This window comes from Adiantum capillus-veneris, chromosome 28 (genome assembly GCF_014529385.1).
Source record: "Adiantum capillus-veneris isolate H3 chromosome 28, ASM1452938v2, whole genome shotgun sequence".
Lineage (NCBI taxonomy): Eukaryota > Viridiplantae > Streptophyta > Polypodiopsida > Polypodiales > Pteridaceae > Adiantum > Adiantum capillus-veneris.
Window position 1 is genome coordinate 64,346,948 of NC_140958.1, and position 18,728 is coordinate 64,365,675.

Sequence of the window (18,728 nt, forward strand, 5' to 3'; positions counted from 1 at the left end):
CCCCCTACATACGATCAAGCTTATCCACATCTAATTGTAAAGTCTATGACCCAAATATTAAAAGTTGGATCCTTGAGAGATTAAGTGAGTGATTCAAGAGAGACTCGTGCAAACTCATCCAAAAGCTGGACCAAGAAGATGCCATGCCCCATCATAAGAGTCTGTAAGTGGATATTGAAATCCCTGGTTTGGATGGATTACCCGCAGAAAATTTTCAATGCTTTTAAAGATGTTCTAACTCCCTGTCTATTACAAGTTTGGGAAGAAGCAGTTAAGTTCAAAGCCTTGCCTAACCTTATCAACACAGGGGTAATTAAACTTCTTCACAAAAGAGGATCTAAGGAGGACTTGGGGAACTGGAGGCCTTTGACCATGTTGAACACTACATACAAAATATTCGCCAAAGCAATAGCAAACAGGATTTCTGTTCACTTGGCCAAATGGATCAATGAAGAGCAAAAAGGTTTCATTAAAGGTAGAAGAATCTTGGAAGTTGTCATCTCCTTGTGGGAAGGTATTGAGTATGCTGAAGAATCTAACCAGGATTATGTTTTTGTAAAAGTGGACTACGACAAAGCTTATGACAGGTTGGAGTGGTCATTTATCATGGATAGCCTTTCTCACATGGGCTTTGGCAAGAATCTAGTCAACTTTGTCCAAACCCTCTTGGGGAGTGCCCATGCCAAAGTTGCTATCAATGGCATGCTCTCTGAAGCTTTTGAATTGATTAGGTCAGTCAGGCAAGGATGCCCTCTCGCCCATCTTTTGTTTTCAATAGCTGGGGATGGGTTGAACTGTCTGGTAAAGGTTGGATGGAAAAGAAACTTATCCAAGGAATTTCTCTTCCTAATTCGAGCAAGCAACAATGCCTCTCCCAGTTTGCAGATGACACAAAGGGGTTGCTGAAGAATGAAGACTGCTCACTTAGAAACTTATGGAAGGCTCTTGCTATTTTTTGCTTAGCTTCAAGTTCCAGAATTAACCACTCCAAAACAGGTGTTAGAGCCTACGTATCTCCCATTCCTGAATGGATGAAGGAACAGGGATGCAAAATCATCCCAGAAGGGCAAGTCTTCAGGCTATTAGGCATCCCAATGGGCTTTGGAGTTTCTTTGAGGCAAAGATGGTACTGGGTGCTTGAAAAGGTCAAAGGGAAACTAAACAGGTGGATTGGTTTCCAATCCATCATTGTAGGAAGAGTGTTTGTAATTAACCATTTCATAACTGCCTACCTGCTCTACTTCCTAGGTTGTTGGAGACCTCCTGAGTCACACCTCAATGAAGTGGCTAGAATATGCAGGAATTTTCTCTCGGTTGGTGATCCCTTCAAGGAAGGAGCTGCCAAAGTTAGCTGGGATATATGTACTCTCCCTAAGGAGCAAGGTGGGTTCGGGTTGAGAAACATTGGAAAATGGGCTGACAAACTAGCAATCAAGGTCATCACCAAGGCTCTTCTTCAACCTGAGGCAGAATGGGCCACTCTTCTGTTTAGGAATCTGAAACTTTTCCAGGTTAAAGGGACTAAACAATGGGTTAACTTACCGTGGATCATCATCTTCTTTGGGCCTGTAGAAGTCACCCAGTGGGCTCTCCCCCACTGAAATCTCTCTAGCAAGCCTGGAACAAGTAGAGGCCCCAACGTACGTTCTGCCAAGCTCGTAGAGGAGCTCACTTCAGTAGAAAGGAAGAATCGATTTGGTGGACCAGAGATCCTGTCCCCCAAATCTCATCCTCTCAGGTAGGAAAGCAAGAAGAATTCACAATAAAGGTTTCAGAACTTGGTCAGATTTGTGGGACCCCGTCACCAAAAGCTGGCTTTCTCTAGAAAAGCTTCTCATCCAATCCTCTCTTCAGCCTTGGGAGCTTCAATTGATAGGAAGGAGAATTTCTCTCTTCCCCAGGGAACTCTTATGGATCTTTGAGGTGTCGTGTCCCCCCTCTCCCAAGGATGTAAAGTGGAGAGGAGGTGCTGCTTTAAGCAATCCTCCTACCCTACCAGTGGAATTGAACCCCCCCCCCCCCGTTGCACATTACTCTAAATAAGAGATGGAAGTTATCCCTGGATAGGACGCAGTGGAAGTTTAAATTCCAAGCAATTTGGCACAAATGTATTCAACCCAAACAATCGGTTTTGTTGTGGTTGATTCTGCACAAAGCCATTTGGTCCGGGGAAAAAAGTAGAATAACTGGGAAAAGTGATGGCCTCTTCCCAAGATGCAAAAGGGCCATTGAGGACATTCCTCACTTGTTTTTGAATTGCCTTGCTAACCTCCCAATTCTCCAACCCTTGTTCGACACTTTAGGTTTTACCCCTAGTTGGAAACAATTACTTCTTAAGGACTCAGTGAGGTTATTAACTAAGTTTTGGGCTAGAAGTAGGGCTAAGTTCCTTTGGGTTATCTGGTTATTTAGAAACTCCTCCTTATTTGTAAGTTCTTACCGGACACCTAGTCTGAGAGCGGTTTGATGGCTGTCATCTGGGAGATGCATCTCTAAAACTTGACCAAGTCAGAATATATAGAAGTAGAATTTCAATGCTCAAGGATGCAATTGAATACTTCACTTCTCTAGATGCGAGTGCTCAGATGACCCCCATTGACATGACATACGACTGGGTGCAGGAGATGTCAGAAGAGATCCATGAGTTTGCGAGGAAGTTCGAAGAAGGCAAGGCCTTTGTGGCTCGCCTTCAAGCAAAGATTGATCATTTGTAATCTCTTTCTATGGTAGGCACTTGCAAGTGCTTATGGATATTACAGTCCTTGTAATTATTGCTTTTACCCCTTCCTTGGGTAAGTCGATGTAATCGGTTGCTTCCTACTTAATTCAAAAGTGTGTATTTGGTAAAAAATATACACAATAGAACGTAAAGGAGAGTGCCCAAACATGCACCCAAAATTGAATTGCCCTTAGATCCTCCAAGTGGAAACTAAAGCCAATATGGACAATAGAACGTGAAGGAGAGTGCCCCACCATGCACCCAACAAGAGTCCATTCAAGGTAATGTCAAGTGGTAGACTCAATACTGACAGTGGCTCTGATGTCAAATCATAGGTCTAAAGATTGATCCGAAGGAGGGATGACAACAGGGTGGTAGACTCGAGGGAACTCCAAAAAAGTTCTCTCTCTCTCTCTCTCTCTCTCTCTCTCTCTCTCATGTTGTAATTTCACACGTGTGTGTGGGATTGAGATGAGGGGACACACAAAGGATGGGGCCTTGAAGAGAAGCTAACGTAGGGTGTGAGCTACTGCAAGATGTACGATGTTGAATAAAATTAAGTAGTCTTGCTTGGTTGGCCTTATCAAAGTACTTAATGTGTGAATTGCTGTATATGTATAAATAGTAGTTATAGTACTTGATGAGTACATAGGATATTATGAATAAATTGCTTGATAAGATTTTTTAAACAAAATAGATAAATCCAAATAAACATAGCCAAAATTTAATTTGAGAGACATTGGTGAAATCAAAACCTCTTTACTTGTTTTTTTTGTAAGGCATGCATGCAATCTGTCCATCATGACATAACACTAACCTTATGAGTATTGTCTTCACTTGAACAAGTTTGTACGGCAAAAATTTCACCTTTGACGAGTTACAAATATCTAGTATTAAGAAAATATTGAAAGCTATAAAATAAAATAAAATTAGATTGTGTGTGGCCTACATAAGTGTCATACAAAAGTATGGTGGAGATTCGACACAATGTCTCTCCAAAATATATAAGAAACAAAAACCCTACCTCGTAGGCCATTTCTTAATGGCGGTCATCGTTTGCAACATCTTAGTAGGGCATGATGTCTGGGACCGACATCTGAAGTTGTGCCGCAATGTTTGAATGGTGTAGCGTTTCAGTACCATAGATGACAGAAACTAGAACATGGGCTCTTTTGTCACACATCCCACAAGCCTTTCTCTCAGGTCAACTTTGTCCTTCTACCTCAGTCAGCTTGCTAGTAGCAGCAACATCAGCATTGCCAACCATGCTTCAGTGTAGCTTGTGAGCTTTGCACCTCTCACCTACCTTATCAGGCCTTCTGCATTGCTTTATCGAACTGGTTGCAAGGGGTAAAGCGTGAGAAGAGAGAAGTTACGAGGCTATTTTAATTGATTACAAGAACTTCGTGACGTAGCACCGTGGGTACTTCACTAACTAAGGCGAAGAATAGCTCTCGCTCTCTCTCTCTCTCGATTTCTATTGAGGTGCATTGTTGCCTATTGAATGGTGCACACATTTTTTAGGCTTTTTTAAAGCTATTTTAAGAATGAAATGCTACTTTCCAGCGTTTCTTTTGAAGTACATCGCAAGGGGCAAAGCAAAAAATCCACTCTCCCACTCTCTCTCTCTCTCTCTGTCTCTCGCGTCTGCTCTGGCGTTCAAAGCAGTCAAGAGGTCTCTCTCTCCCTCTCTCTCTCTCTCTCTCTCTCTCTCTTCGTTCAAGGTAGAGGTAGAGGTCTTTGCCCTGTAAATCTTGACACTCTCTCTCTCTCTCTCTCTCTCACCCACTTGGAGTTTGCATCAACATACACATATTCTTTTAAGCCAATCAAGATTTTGCAAAACTAATTTTTTTAGTAATATTCACACCATTTTCTTGCAGATTTTTCCTTTTCACTCTCCTCTTAATCGGCTATCTTGAATGTTTACCTACCTGGCTCAAGGCCAGGCCGAGACATACTTTTCTCAACACTGGTTTGCATCCTCAGCGACACTTTACAAGAGCCAAATCATGACCACTAGAAAAACGCCCAAAAATGAAAAAGCAAAAATAGTAATGCCCAGGGGTAGCATAACCTCAACGTATTATTATAGAAGCACATTCTAGGTGAATAGAAAGACAATAAATGACATAGTCCAAGAGGACCATCTTTGTGGACAGCTAAAGTTTAAAGACAACTAAGTGCAAAAGCTTATCTATTAACAATGGGGCATAGGAAAACGGTTTTATATGAAACATAAATGGACACTTCATCTTCAACCATGCACCATTGAAAACATGCATATTTGACTCTACATGTCAAATCATAGATTTATTCCTTGACATGCAATGCAAGGTCTTCATATATGTTGAAGAATTTGTCTTCTTATAACCTAGGCAATGAGAGCTGCTAGGAGTTCCAAGGATGGAAGAGACACATGGCTAGACAAAAAATTTAAATACGCTTCATCTTGCACATTTGAGGACGAAATTCTATATCAAATTGGACCGCACAATATTTTTATTATGATTCGGAACTTCATTCAAAGGGTATTGTATTAACCTTCGCGTAGTGAACCAGGACACCATTAATTGCATCTCAAACAAAGCATGCCCTAGCTTTAGAACATTGAACCTTACCAGTGCCAAGAGTGTACTAGTGGCTTGAAATGCATGCAAAATAGGAGATACTCGTGTTTCATATGCTGCAATGATACGCACAACAGCACACAATTACAAAAATTGTAGATATGTCAACAAAATCACTATTTGACCCATGGCCTACTAGAAAGATATTTGACACTCTATACCACTCGATATGTATTCCTTTTAGAGAAAAGGGACCAAGCTAACAAAGCATGCCTAGCTTCCTCCTCCAAAAGACCTCAACAGACCCATTCCATATGACAATGGAATGCCCACATCTCCAAAATGACTTGCCATGCTTTTCTATATATTGCACTAATGTCTAGAAAGAGGATGCTCAATAACTTTCGAATCACAAAAAGGCACGAATTTAGAACCATTGTTGCTGATAGATACGATTTGATCTAATTCGGATTAAAGCAGATTAGCCTCACATGTAACCCATAAAATGATGCAAACCATAAACAAACACGCCCATGCTGATCACGCATGCAAAAAGTAGGTGCAAGGGTAGATAGCCTAGATGGGCTAGCATGCCAAGTGTCGAAGCATTCACATGTGCCATGCTTCGCACTGTCTACCTTGGAGATTTTCGATCCGCCAACACTACACCAACCAAAGGCCGAAGAATTGACTCTCTACAAAGAACAAACACATATCCTCCCATAGTTCTAATTGCCTTTTGAATCCACAATAGGACCTAAAATCCCAAGTCTACATAAACAAGAGATTATCACTCGCCATTCACATTTGATTCCAACACTCCCTCAACTTCAAACCCTTTTTTTGAAATTCCAACTCTCTTCTGATGTGATCAATTCCCTTCCTTGAAAAATCTGATGCATAATCCATTAATTACTGTAAAACTCTAAATAAGAGTTAACAAAATAGCGTGTCGATTATAGTCTCCTTCTCAAGATATAAGACTTGGACAAAGAGTATAAAATTAAAACAAAACCAAAGGAGCTCACAAGCATTGGGCCCGCATCTACTCATCACATTTAAGGTTTTAAGATCTAACAACAAACCATACTATGGCAAAAGAAATTTCATCTTTCAAAGTCTGCTTGGGTAGCCTTCACAAGACATTCTTGACTTCAAGATAAGCTTATCTAATTCACCCTAGATTTAGGGAAAGAGAATAGCTTGAGTAGCGGGAAAATTTCTGCACATTTCACAAAGAATTGATGACAACAGGTAAAACTCCACATTGCAACTTATATGCCCACGTCATAGGGGAGAGACCGAGTCTAGGAACCAATCGGGGATGCATGTCCAATGTCTGGGCGGACATAGAGTGAACTTGATCAGTGTGACCGGCCACCCACAAATGATGCCAAGGGGTGTCCACTGACCAGGCAGATGAAGTGTGAACCCCACGTAAATGGCCAGTCACCCATAAAAGGAGGGGTCTCACCTCCGACCAACCACACTCCCTGCACTGCCCCGACACTGGCCGACAGTTATCCTAGACTAGATGGCACAAACCATTTAAAGGCAGCATCCCACTCCTTTCACAAGTCCTTCTAGCTCTGCATTCAAACCTGCCTTTTTGGGAAAAATGCAATGGAAGCTCACCTTTTCTATTCTAAAATCAACTTACCTTTTCGTGAATTTTATTGCCTCATTGAATTTACATGGTATGGTTATATGACATAAGAACAGAACCACCTCTAGGTCATTTCTATGATCTGTGTAAGTCATTTATCTGTACAAGCTTGCTAGACATCTATCGTACCAGCACTAGGCTTTTCTACCTTAAACCTTCTCAAAACTTTTGCCACCTCAATAGAGTTGAATGCTCTTCCTAGGCAGAAACAGAGGTCGATTGCCAACAACCCATTCTGCAAAAAGTAGGAAGAAACCATTTAAACAGCAGTTACCTCCAATCGAACAACCAAAGAACTACCCTCCTAAGATAGGTACATTCGGAGGGATCAAAAGATCATGAGTGAAGAAGAAAGAAAATTGATATATCATATCATACCTATTAAGTACCAAAACAAAAGCCTTTTTTATCAAGGTTCTTTAAAAAAGAATATCATGCACTAATTTTATTCATAAAGGAGAGATGTTTTTTGCACTAGAAGAAGGATACTATACTGTGCAATTGAATACTATCATTTCTTACACAAAGTAGATTCAACATGACATCCAATATTAGAACCTTAGAAGGCAACGAGAAAGCTTTGAACCTACATAAAACTTTTCTGTAATGAATAGAAACTACAAGTAAAAATTGTTAAAATACCCCTGGAATTGGTGGAATTCCCAAAATACCCTTCAAATTTATAAATTTCCGAAAGAACCCCTCCTCGTTAATCTCGCAAACATCTTCACAGGCATTTTTCTTTGCAACTCTTTAGAGGAGGAACATTAGTTTTCTCTCAACGGAAGAACATAAAACTAAGACTTTAAAATAGTAATGTCGGCTCTTGAGATGAAATGGTTCATTACTGATAGGCATATACGCCTCTATGAGAGGCCAAAACTTTTGGTTTATACCAATTGAAGATAGACATAAACTGTCAAAAAGCATAAACTATATGAAAAAAACAATTGGTACAAGGGTATTCTGGTAATTTCCCCAAAATATAAAGACGTATATATAAATGCACGCACGCACACACACATAGTGTGTGTGTGTGCGTGTGCGTGCGTGCGTGTGTCTGTGTGTGTTTGTGTGTGTCTCTATAGATATAAACATATACATATATAGAAAACAAAATCCTTTTTGAGCTTTAAAGCGAAGCTTTTAGCATTTAATCTACACTAGCAAATTACCTGATTCGTTAATGTTCTATCAGCCCCACTTGAAAGAAGAAGTCTCACCATATCTGCCCTCCCAGTTAAAACAGCAAGATGCAGCGGCGTCCAGCCATACTGTACCGTTAAGATCACAACTCTCAGCCGCTCTAAAGCCTGGACCCTTTCAGCAAAATATTTGTATAAACAAAAGACCAAACAGAAATGCCTATTCTCACCTTATCCGCAGAGTTGACATTGACACCACATGTAAGGAAAACTCTCACCAAATTCATAGAGCCAGTTTGTATGCTATAATGCAACAATGTCGCTCCTGCCTGGCACATGGAAATGCTTGTTCAGACTCCAGAGTTGGCGATAAATAGTAAAACATTTGGCAATAAATAGCAAAAACCACGTGTTCTGATATCAAGAGCTAAAAAACATTTGCAGCATATAACCTTCTGTAGTGCAATTTCTTAAAGCAGCTGCTTTTACCCACAACACCAACTAACATTCTAAACAGGCGTAAAATTCCTTGACCCACTTGCTTAGCAATATTCATAACTAGCATATCAGAAGATGCATGCAGTACCAGGACCTAAAACTGATGGCTGTTTTCGTATCAAGGGCCTTTTGCCTCTCTGTCATTGACATGCTAGAATGTGTAAATCACCTGTTGTTTTTTCATGTATATATACATATGCGTATGGTACAATATGTGAAACTCTGTAGATATTTGTCTTCCTTAAATACATTTTTGTACACACGTCATGTTACACAAAGCATGTGAAAGCGGCACTTGGAAAAGTACCTCTCATAAACAAATTCTAGTATGCGTGTGAATTTTAGGCCCTGTGCAGTACGCCTAGAACCTTTGTCATTTAGACAAAGCCAACAGCATATCATCCACAATAAGCACTCATTTTAATGGAATATAAAGAAAACCAAGAAGATCACAAACTCACTTTGTCACAGATATTAAAATCTGCTTTAGCCCTGAGCAGTTGATTTACGATAGGCTCTTTCCTAGCTAGTACCGCCCTCTGCAATGCACTGTATCCATCCTGAAAACTTGATCAATGAATTTTTACGTACACCAGGAAGCCAGAAATACTAGAAGACAGAACCATAATATTCTCACAGACCTTATCCAATGCATCGATGTCAATATTCTGCCTCAACAAGCGGTCCAAGTAGATTGAATCTCCAGAAACTGCAAGTGTATGAAATAATGGCCACTTGTCCTGCCAACAACAGGAACCACAACAACAACATGGCCATATAAAATCATAATGAAGACAGATGTAAACTCTTATCACAATCTAGGCACACCAGTAGGTGGGGTGAGTGTCTGCCATTACAAAAGCACCTAATAAGATACAATCACATAACAGAGTAAGCCAAACAAGACAAATAGCACGCCTAACCACATATCAACACACGTCGCTCCAGTAAACATGATATGCACACACAACAGCTAGTTACCACACTTGCAATATGCTATTTAACAAACAGACCTGTTCAAGCACATTCAAATATGACCATGACACGATCAAGAGAGGTTTGCAATATATACAGAATACAGACCAACCCATGGGCAAAGCGCATTACTCAGATTGAAGGGAAGGACCCTCTTTTTAGCTACTTTTCAATAAAATATTGACTATTTTGCATAGTAAATTTATTTTGCACGGAATAAATCCTTCTGGGCAATGCCACTTCAACCCATACCACAAGGGAATATGTACAAAAGAGTGGAGACTCTTCCAAAATGGAAACAGCATATTTAATGGCTACATCATAAAATGGGAAGGGGGGGGGGGGGGGGGGAAAGCCAAGAAGGTGGCCTGAAATGCCAGTAAACTTGGTGCTCCACCACAATAAACCGTCCTGGCCATTAAAAGATCCCTGTGTTTCTGGTCACCTCCTGGCCAAAGGGCCTAAACCCTAACAAAGAGAAGCAAGAGAACTTTTTACCACATACTTTATGGCTGAGAGGCCTAAAGGGGTTAGGGTTTTACCCTAACCCCTATCAACTTACAAAACCCGGCCAAGGTGTCACAAACTGGTGACGTGGCAGGCCCCCGGACACACACACACACACACACACACACACACACACACACACACATGCTAAAATACTGACGTGGCAGTACCGACAGATGCTGACGTGGCAGAACGACCAGCAGTACGGACCCCCGGAAATTCCGCTGACATGCTGACGTGGCAGTTCCGTACGGATAGGGCTGGATTTTGCGCTGGCTGTTGTACGGATTTCTGAAAATCACGTTGATGCTTTTTTTTGGGCAGATTTTGGGATCGATTGCTTTTGGAACAATTGCTTTTAGTTTGAGAAGCTTTTAAGTTTGAGAGCTTTTGATTTTGGGGCTCTGCTTTTGGCATCCCTTGTAAGAATAAAAGAGCCCTCAGGGCCTCACTCTTCAGAGCATCTGGACACAGAGTCTGAGAGCAAAGGTCCCTGCGGGAGTTGTACTTCACTCAAAGATTAATATAAAAGAAATACCGAAAGGGGCGCCAATCTTTGGGGCCAATCTCTCTTGGCACGGAACTACGCCGGGCCGTTCGACCAAATTGAACTGTGAATTTTAAAGTTGTGAGATATTTGAAGTGATCCTCTCTCGTGTCGCGGCAGAATCTAGACTTGGGGTGCCCAAGTTTGTTACAATGGTATCAAAGTACAGCCGATTTCTCTTCTACCAGGAAATCCGATCCTTTTCTTGCGACACTTATGGATTCCAATAGAGATCAGATGACTTCTTCTGCATCTGGGAATGCGGGAGGAGATCGCGGAGAAGATTCTCATGATCAAACAGAGGAAGAGTTCGGCCCACCTCGGCCTACTTAGTACGAACTTGAAGAGATGGAACGTCGACAGCAGGTTGACGAAGCAACGAAGTAGATGATTAAATTTGCTAAGGATCCCTAATTTGCAAAATTTTTTACCCAACACGTGATGACTAAAGTTCATACTCTGTGGCAAAAAACCACCAGCCACCGATCAAACCGGCAATCCAGAAGCCTCCTACTCCAAGAATGTTTACTGAAGAAGAAATCCAGGATGCAGTCCAAGCGCGAATCAATCAGATTCTAGATACGAAGAAGCCGACGGAAAAGCAATTGAAACAACATAACAAGGGAACTAATTTCCCCGGTTACTTGGGACAAAAATCCACTTTTGAAAACGCCAAAAAGAAGAAGCGTATACGCTTAGAAGGATTGCCCATTTTGTCCTCATCTTCTAATAGCTCAGACACCTCATCTTCTTCTGATTTAAGTGATGAGGATAGGAAAGGCAAGAAACAACAAATAGAGCATATGTTTTATGCAGAAAGAAAGCATTTTAACAGAGCCAATCAATATGATTTTCTCCACGACAAGGGCAAAAAGCCCAAAGAATTCAAAGAGGGAGGACGGGCAGTAAAGTTTGAGCACTTTTCACGGTTTCGAGATGCTCCCAAGGCTTTAGCCTTTGTCCAACAGTTTGACATAGCATTTTCTGGAGGCCGCTAAACAGAGCACTCCAAGATCAGACGAGCGGCATCCTTTTTGAAAGGCAATGCACGGACATGGTGGTCCACTCCGCTGTTGAGGAAACAGGCACCGACAAAGTGGTTGAAATTTAAGAAACTCTTTATTTCTTCATGGCTCACACAAGAATACGAACGAGACGTGACTACTGACTGGAACCATGTTCGGATGGTCAAGATAGAATCTTTGGATTCTTACTATGAAAGATTTTGGGAAATTTTTCTACCTGTTTCATCCTTTAAGAAGATCAAATTTAAGGTGCAGATTGAACGATTTTGTTGTGGGCTTCCCAAAGAAATTCGAGATTATTGTCTCAAAAGGAAGTCTAAGTCTATACAACAATTGATGGGACACGCGAAGCGGGGATTTACTATACATTCGGGTAAATTCACTTACCCATCAGATGTACCTTCAACAAGTTAGAGCAAAAACAATCGACGAAGAGATAGACGACCTTCACTAACAGTGAAACCGGTCCGTGGGGCGAAAGGCGTTGACTTTAGACACACACACACAGAGCACTTTGCAAAGAGAACCTTCGACGGGAATTAACACTTAAATACACACACGGCTCGGAAGCTAGAATGCCCCGAGCAGACGCCGACAACTTGTAGGCCCCAATATTGGCGCCCCTTTCGGTTTTTTTTTTCTTTGACAGAGGGAATAAAACATGTGATCTCCTACGAGCTGCCCCACATAATCCAAGCTGAGAAACACCTGTTCTAGCCCGATTTCGGCAACGTAACTGTACTAGGACGCTTCACAGTTAGTATCCCCAAGCAAAAGATTATTTTCCCGACGCATACGGGCACTTTGCAAAACCTGGCGAGAATCTGCAGCACGCTGAATTCTCTGTTTTCTGCCCCGAAAATGCGCCAGATCACCTCTACAACGGTCCCCTCGCGTCCCCAAACCTCTTGGGGGTATTAGGGACCGTTTAGGGCTGCAAAAATACACAGCAGACTGTAATTCCCTGTTTTGGGCTCTGTTTCACGTGCCGGTCGCATCTGTAGCAAGACCTCGAGCTCCCGCACCTGTAGGGCTACTTGCCCTTTGAATCGGACGAGATTTCTCACGTGAAACCTTTCCAAATCCACCTGTACCTGCGGGGGATTAGCCACTAGCTAACCCAATACCTGTGCAAGAGGCTCTTGCCTCGGCAATCGCACATGAACCCACACAACTGTACATCAGTCAAATGAAAAGCCCTCTTGTGGGGCATCACATAACTGCACGTAAGGGGGGGAGAGAGAGAGAGAGAGAGAGAGAGAGAGAGAGAGAGAGAGAGAGAGAGAGCAGTGTGTAGCGTGCAGGGTATCACTCCTGGCACCACACTGTACATAGAGGGAAAGGAAGCACTCCATAGCTCTTAACCTGTGGCACAAAACTCAAAAATGAGCCTCCCAGCTATAAATTCAGCGCCACTTCTTGATGCATGAGGCAAGTGCACAGAAACTTGGCGCATTTACAAGCATTTTCCCGTTTCGAGTTTACCGCCTAAAAATATCCCGACTGGTTGCCGAGTTGACTTCGCAGAGTTGTAAAGTGTTCCCCTAGTCATACTGGGGGTAATGATGCGAACACATTTCGCGGCCCAAAATAGCAGTTCCCTAAATTTTAGGAAATGATTCCGTTGGGCTCCCAGTGGTCATCTGACTATCTATCCTCATTGGGACTGCATCCAAAAGTGCAATGTGGCCCAACTGTCGGATACTTTCTGTTGGTAGTCCCACCTTGACTTTGTGTCTTTATTGAGTTCACTTCCTAGTATCCACCAATTTGCTAAGTGCGACGGGGGGACCTATATGATCTTGCTTTGAGCCTAGACATCCGCTTACTATACGAATTCCAGTGCCGACCACTTCCCGTTTGCGGGTGAAACTACCGTTCACATTGGTCATACAATGTCCGACCGTTTGCTACTTCAAAAAGAGGGTCTCAAAAATAAAACAAAAATCATTGGAAAGAAACCAACAATTAAGGTTAGCAGTTGCCACGTACTCGTGATATAGTAAATAGTTTCCACGTCCCCGTGACATACCCCCCTCTTGAAATCGCAAACGTCCTCGATTGAATACCATAAATACACGCCACTGATGATCTTGTGCTATCAACACTCTTTTATCATCGCATGTATCCGCCAGAAAGGTCGTAACACATAGATACAAATGACTTAATGAGACCTTCATACTTTTGTCATTTCCATCTATTACACTCTATTACACTGAATTCATATCTACATTTGATGTACTAGCTCTATCATTACCCCTCCTTTGCACATGTTGGGTTGGGGCATAAGTAGGCTGTAACCCAAAGGCTTTAAGGTAAAGCTGCAATACATTTGGTGACTCTGACAGTTCATGCTCTTCCATCCACTTTGCATCCATAGGTGGATAGTTCTTGAACTTCACCAAATAACGTCTTGCAACCTGTCCTTTAACTTTTTTGTCCTTATGTGCCGAAACTTGCTCAGGCACTAGGATCTCATCAAGTTCCTCAACTTCTGGTTGATCCTCATCTGGCATATCTTCTGGCACATCACCCATGAAGGGTCTTAGAAGACTCACGTGAAACGCATTATGAATCTTCCATGCATCAGGCAATTTCAGCCTGTAAGCCACATCGCTGATCTTGTCAAGCACTTGAAAAGGCCCATAGTAACGCATGCTGAGCTTAGGAAACAATCGTCCCTTGCCCTTCATCTTCTTTAACCTTGCCTTTTCGAACCTTAACAGAACCTAATCACCAGGTGATAATAGCAATTCACGACGGTGACGATCAGCAACCTTTTTCTGTTTTGCCTGAGTCTTCTCCAAAGCAACTTTGATTTTCTTATACATTTCATCCATGTTCTCAACATATCGATCTGCCTCAAAGATCTTGTCCTTTGTATGCAAAATGGGAGGAACTTTTCTGCCACCTTCAACAATCTCAAAAGGTGCTTTGCCAGTAGACGAATGCACCGTATGATTGTACACATACTCAAGCATAGGCAAATATTGTTCCCACTTGCCCTTATTATCTGACACAAAGCATTTCAGCAGATCTAGGACAGTAGAATTAGCCTCTTCTGACTGTCCATCAGTTTGTGGATGAAACGAAGACGAGAACTTAAGCGTAGTGCCCATGTTCTCAAACAATCCTCTCCAGAACAAACTGGTCATGCGAGGATCACGATTATTGATAATCGATTGAGGCATACCATGGTACTTAAAACACATTGTACATGAACAAGCGTGCCATCTGATCAGATTTTATCTTCTTCCTGACAGGGATAAAATGGGCCTTCTTGCTGAACCTGCAGATAATGGTCCATACATCATCATTCCCTTTTGGCGTTCTTGGAAGATCAAAGATAAAGTCCATACCAATGCTTTCCCATGGCTTATCCGGAATCGGCAGTGGTTGTAACAACCCTGGTGCCTTTTGCCTGTCAAATTTAACCTTTTGCCAAATTATGCATGCTTGCAAAAAGGCATCTACATCTCTCCTCAAGGTAGGCCAATAGAAGAATGTCTCTACCGCTTTAACTGTCGCATCAATGCCACGATGCCCTGCATACGGTGGGACATGACTCTCTTCCATGACCTTATGTCGCAGTGGCCTTGTGACACAAAGTCTGCCATGCATCATCATAAAACCGTCTCTGAGGAGGTAGTGCTCATGATGTTTCCCCTCTTGTAACTGTTCAAAGATCCTTGCAAAATCTTCATCAGTAGCGTACTGTTCCTTCATGTCATCTAACTCATGATGATAAGAAATTGACACAGCTGAAATTTGTGGCTTTCTTGATAACGCATCAGCCACAACATTCTTCTTGCCTTCCACATGCATCATCTAGAAGTGGAACATGGAAAGAATGTTTGCCCATCGCATATGCTTTTTGGATAACTTTGACTGTGTCAAGAAGTATCGCAAGGTCTAATGATCTGTTTGGACAACAAAATCAGCACCTAATGATGAGCGCGGAGCAATGGGTGCAAGTGATAGAGCACGAGGAGAAGTGCAGGGCTTGAGGCTTGGAGAGAAGGCACACTTCTGCAGAGATGGAGCGCTACACATCGAAGAAGGAGAGAGAGAGAGAGAGAGAGCGCTACACGATTTTGAGGGGAATGAGTAAGTGAGCAAATGGGCTCACATTCCCTTTATTAAAAGTATAGGACAATTTTTAAGTTAGTGGCCAAGTTCAATGTGAACTTGGCCAAAGGTTAGTAACCTTTAAAAAGGTACATAAAAGGGGTCATTTGGGTCTTTAACCCAACAACCTCCCACTTAAAGGCATAAATGACGCCTTTAAGCGTGACTCCCACCATCTGTATGCATAGCTGATGTTGTGCTTTGGGTAAGCACTTAGTGAGAGTGTCTGCTGGATTTTGTGATGTATGGACCTTAACCAATGTGATAAGGCCATCCTCAAGCACTTCTCGAATGAAGTGGTACCGCACATCAATATGCTTTGTGCGTGCATGAAACATGGCATTCTTTGCCAGACATATGGCACTCTGGCTATCACAACCAAGCATAGGTGCCTTGTCAGGCAAACCAAACTCGTTGCATAGACGTGCTAACCAAATGGCTTCTTTGGAAGCCTCAGTGGTTGAAATATATTCAGCCTCTATAGTAGACAATGCAACGATCTTTTGCAATCTAGAACACCATGAAATAGCACCTCCTGCAAGAGTAAACACATAGCCACTAGTGGATTTCCGTGTATCCACATCACCAGCCATGTCAGAGTCACAAAATCCCTTCAATTCCAATGGTCCTTTACCATAGCAGAGGCATTTGTTTTTAGTCCCTTTCAAGTACCCCATAATGGACTTCACTGCATCCCAATGCAACCTGCCTGGATTAGCCATAAACTGGCTCACAACTCCCACTGCATGGGCTATGTCAAGCCTAGTAGTAATCATAGCATACATAAGTGAACCACAAGCTGAAGCATAAGGCACACTTTGCATGTCATTGGCTTCTTCCTTTGACTTGGGGCAATCATCCTTAGAGATTTTGACATATGGCTGTAATGGCACGCCAAGAGGCTTTGCTTCAGCCATGTTAAATCTGTCTAGCACCTTTTCAATGTACTTTTCTTGCGACAAATACAATATGCGTTGGTCCCTTTGCCTTCTAACACGCACTCCAAATATATGTTCAGCTGCCCCAAGGTCTTTCATTGAAAATGCAGATTTCAGCTTCCCTTTAAGAGCATCAACAGTGCTTCTTTTCTTTGCAGCTATCAACATATCATCCACATAGAGCACAAGAATGATAGGGCTGCCATCCTCATCACGTTTGGTATACAAACAATGGTCTGCATGGCTTCTTTTGTAACCATGTTTGAGCATGAAGCGGTCAAACTTCTTGTACCATTGTCTACATGATTGTTTCAGCCCATACAAGCTTCTATTGAGCATACATACCAAATGTTCCTTGCCAGGAATAACAAAACCTTTGGGTTGCTTCATCTAAAGCTCTTCCTCCACATCACCATGCAAGAAAGCGGTATGTACATCCATTTGGTCCATTTCCAAATCAAGGGCAACCACTATGGCAAACAATACATGCAAAGTGGTCATCTTCACTACAGGAGAGAACACTTCCTGAAAGTCTATACCCTTGGTTTGAACATATCCCTTTGCAACTAGCCTTGCCTTATACTTGGGTTTTGCATCAACTGTCTTGATTTTATACACCCATTTGTTAGGAATAGCCTTCCTTCCTTTGGGCAATTCCACCAAATCCCAAGCACGATTAGCATGCAAAGCTTTAATCTCTTCTTGCATAGCAAGCTCCCACTTGTCGCTGTGCTCACACGTCTTTGCCTCTTTATATGTAAGAGACTCTCCCTCATCTATCAACATAATGTAATGCAAAGAGGGATCATATCTACTCACAGTCCGTCTTGGACGAGTAGACCGCCTCACCCAATGATCCCGGTAATGGGTCTACATCAGGTGGCATGATAAAATCATCAACAATGGGCTGTTGTACATCATTTTCAGCATTGTTTCGTGGCTACAAATGCCCTTCAGGAGCCTCAATTTGCTGTCCAACATCTTCTGGCTCAAACACCACTGGATCATCTACATTTTCGCCATATGTGGTGCATCCTGAAGGTCAAGAATAGGCCTAACATAGTAACAGGTGGCTGGTCATGCTGAAATTTGATCCTTTTATGGTCATGCTATTGTTTTGAAGCAGCCTTGCCTCATTAAAAACAGCATCCCGGCTGCGCACAACCCTTTGAGCTGAGGTAACCAAATCCTATAACCCATTTCGCCTTCTTCACCATATCCCATGAAGAGGCCTTTAATGGACTTGGCATCTAGTTTGCTCCTCAACTCAGGTCTCATATGCACAAAAGCTTCGCAACCAAAAATGCGTAAGTGATCATATGAAACAGGCTTGCCAGACTAAACCTCTTCGGGGATGTCACCTTTCAAAGACATGTGAGGGGATCGATTGCATATATGCAATGCAGTTTTCAAAGCTTCTCCCCAAAATCCATGAGAGAGATTAGCTGTGAACAGCATGCATCTCACCCTCTCACAAAGTGTCTTATTGAATCTTTCAGCCACACCATTAGAAGAGGGGTTGTATGGCACAGTAAGCTCCCTCTTAATGCCCAAATTTTCAAAATTTGTTAAATTCAACACTTGTGAACTCCCCCCCATTGTCCATGCACAAGCACTTCAGCTTTCTACCTCTTTGGGTGGTCACAAATGCATGAAATTTCTTGAACGCAGCAAAGGCTTCATCCTTAGATTTAAGCAAATAAACCCAAATTTTCCTAGAATGATCATCAACAAAGGAGACAAAATAGCATGCACCTCCCATAGACTTAGTAGGCATGCTACATACATCAAAATGTACAAGATCAAGCACACAAGATTTACGAGAGACACCGGAGTAATAAGAACGCTTTACTTGCTTGCCATATTGACATTCATTAATTACCAAAGTCAAGCTTTGTGCCTTTAGCATCAAGCTTGTTCAAAGTACAAAGCTTAGAAAGGCCCTTTTGGCTCATATGGCCAAGCCTCTTGTGCCATAACTCCATGTGAGAGTTAATTTCAGCCAATGCA

At 42.2% G+C, this 18,728-nt stretch overlaps 1 protein-coding gene across 2 annotated transcripts in view; it reads right to left on the bottom strand.

Moving 5' to 3' along the window:
* Positions 1–6,910: 6,910 nt before the first annotated feature.
* LOC147420572 (uncharacterized) overlaps positions 6,911–18,728 on the bottom strand; it is a 100,023-nt gene continuing 88,205 nt past the window's right edge. The window contains exons 4-8 of one of the 2 annotated variants that reach the window (XM_086505038.1): positions 9,240–9,338; positions 9,060–9,158; positions 8,331–8,429; positions 8,179–8,229; positions 6,911–7,190 (exon numbers count right to left, since the gene is read on the bottom strand). In XM_086505038.1, coding sequence (XP_086361164.1) covers positions 7,068–7,190; positions 8,179–8,229; positions 8,331–8,429; positions 9,060–9,158; positions 9,240–9,338 — 471 coding nt within the window. In that variant the 3' untranslated portion in view covers positions 6,911–7,067. Of the gene's footprint in view, positions 7,191–8,130; positions 8,230–8,330; positions 8,430–9,059; positions 9,159–9,239; positions 9,339–18,728 lie in introns of both variants that reach the window. The other variant, XM_086505037.1, reaches the window with a different exon arrangement.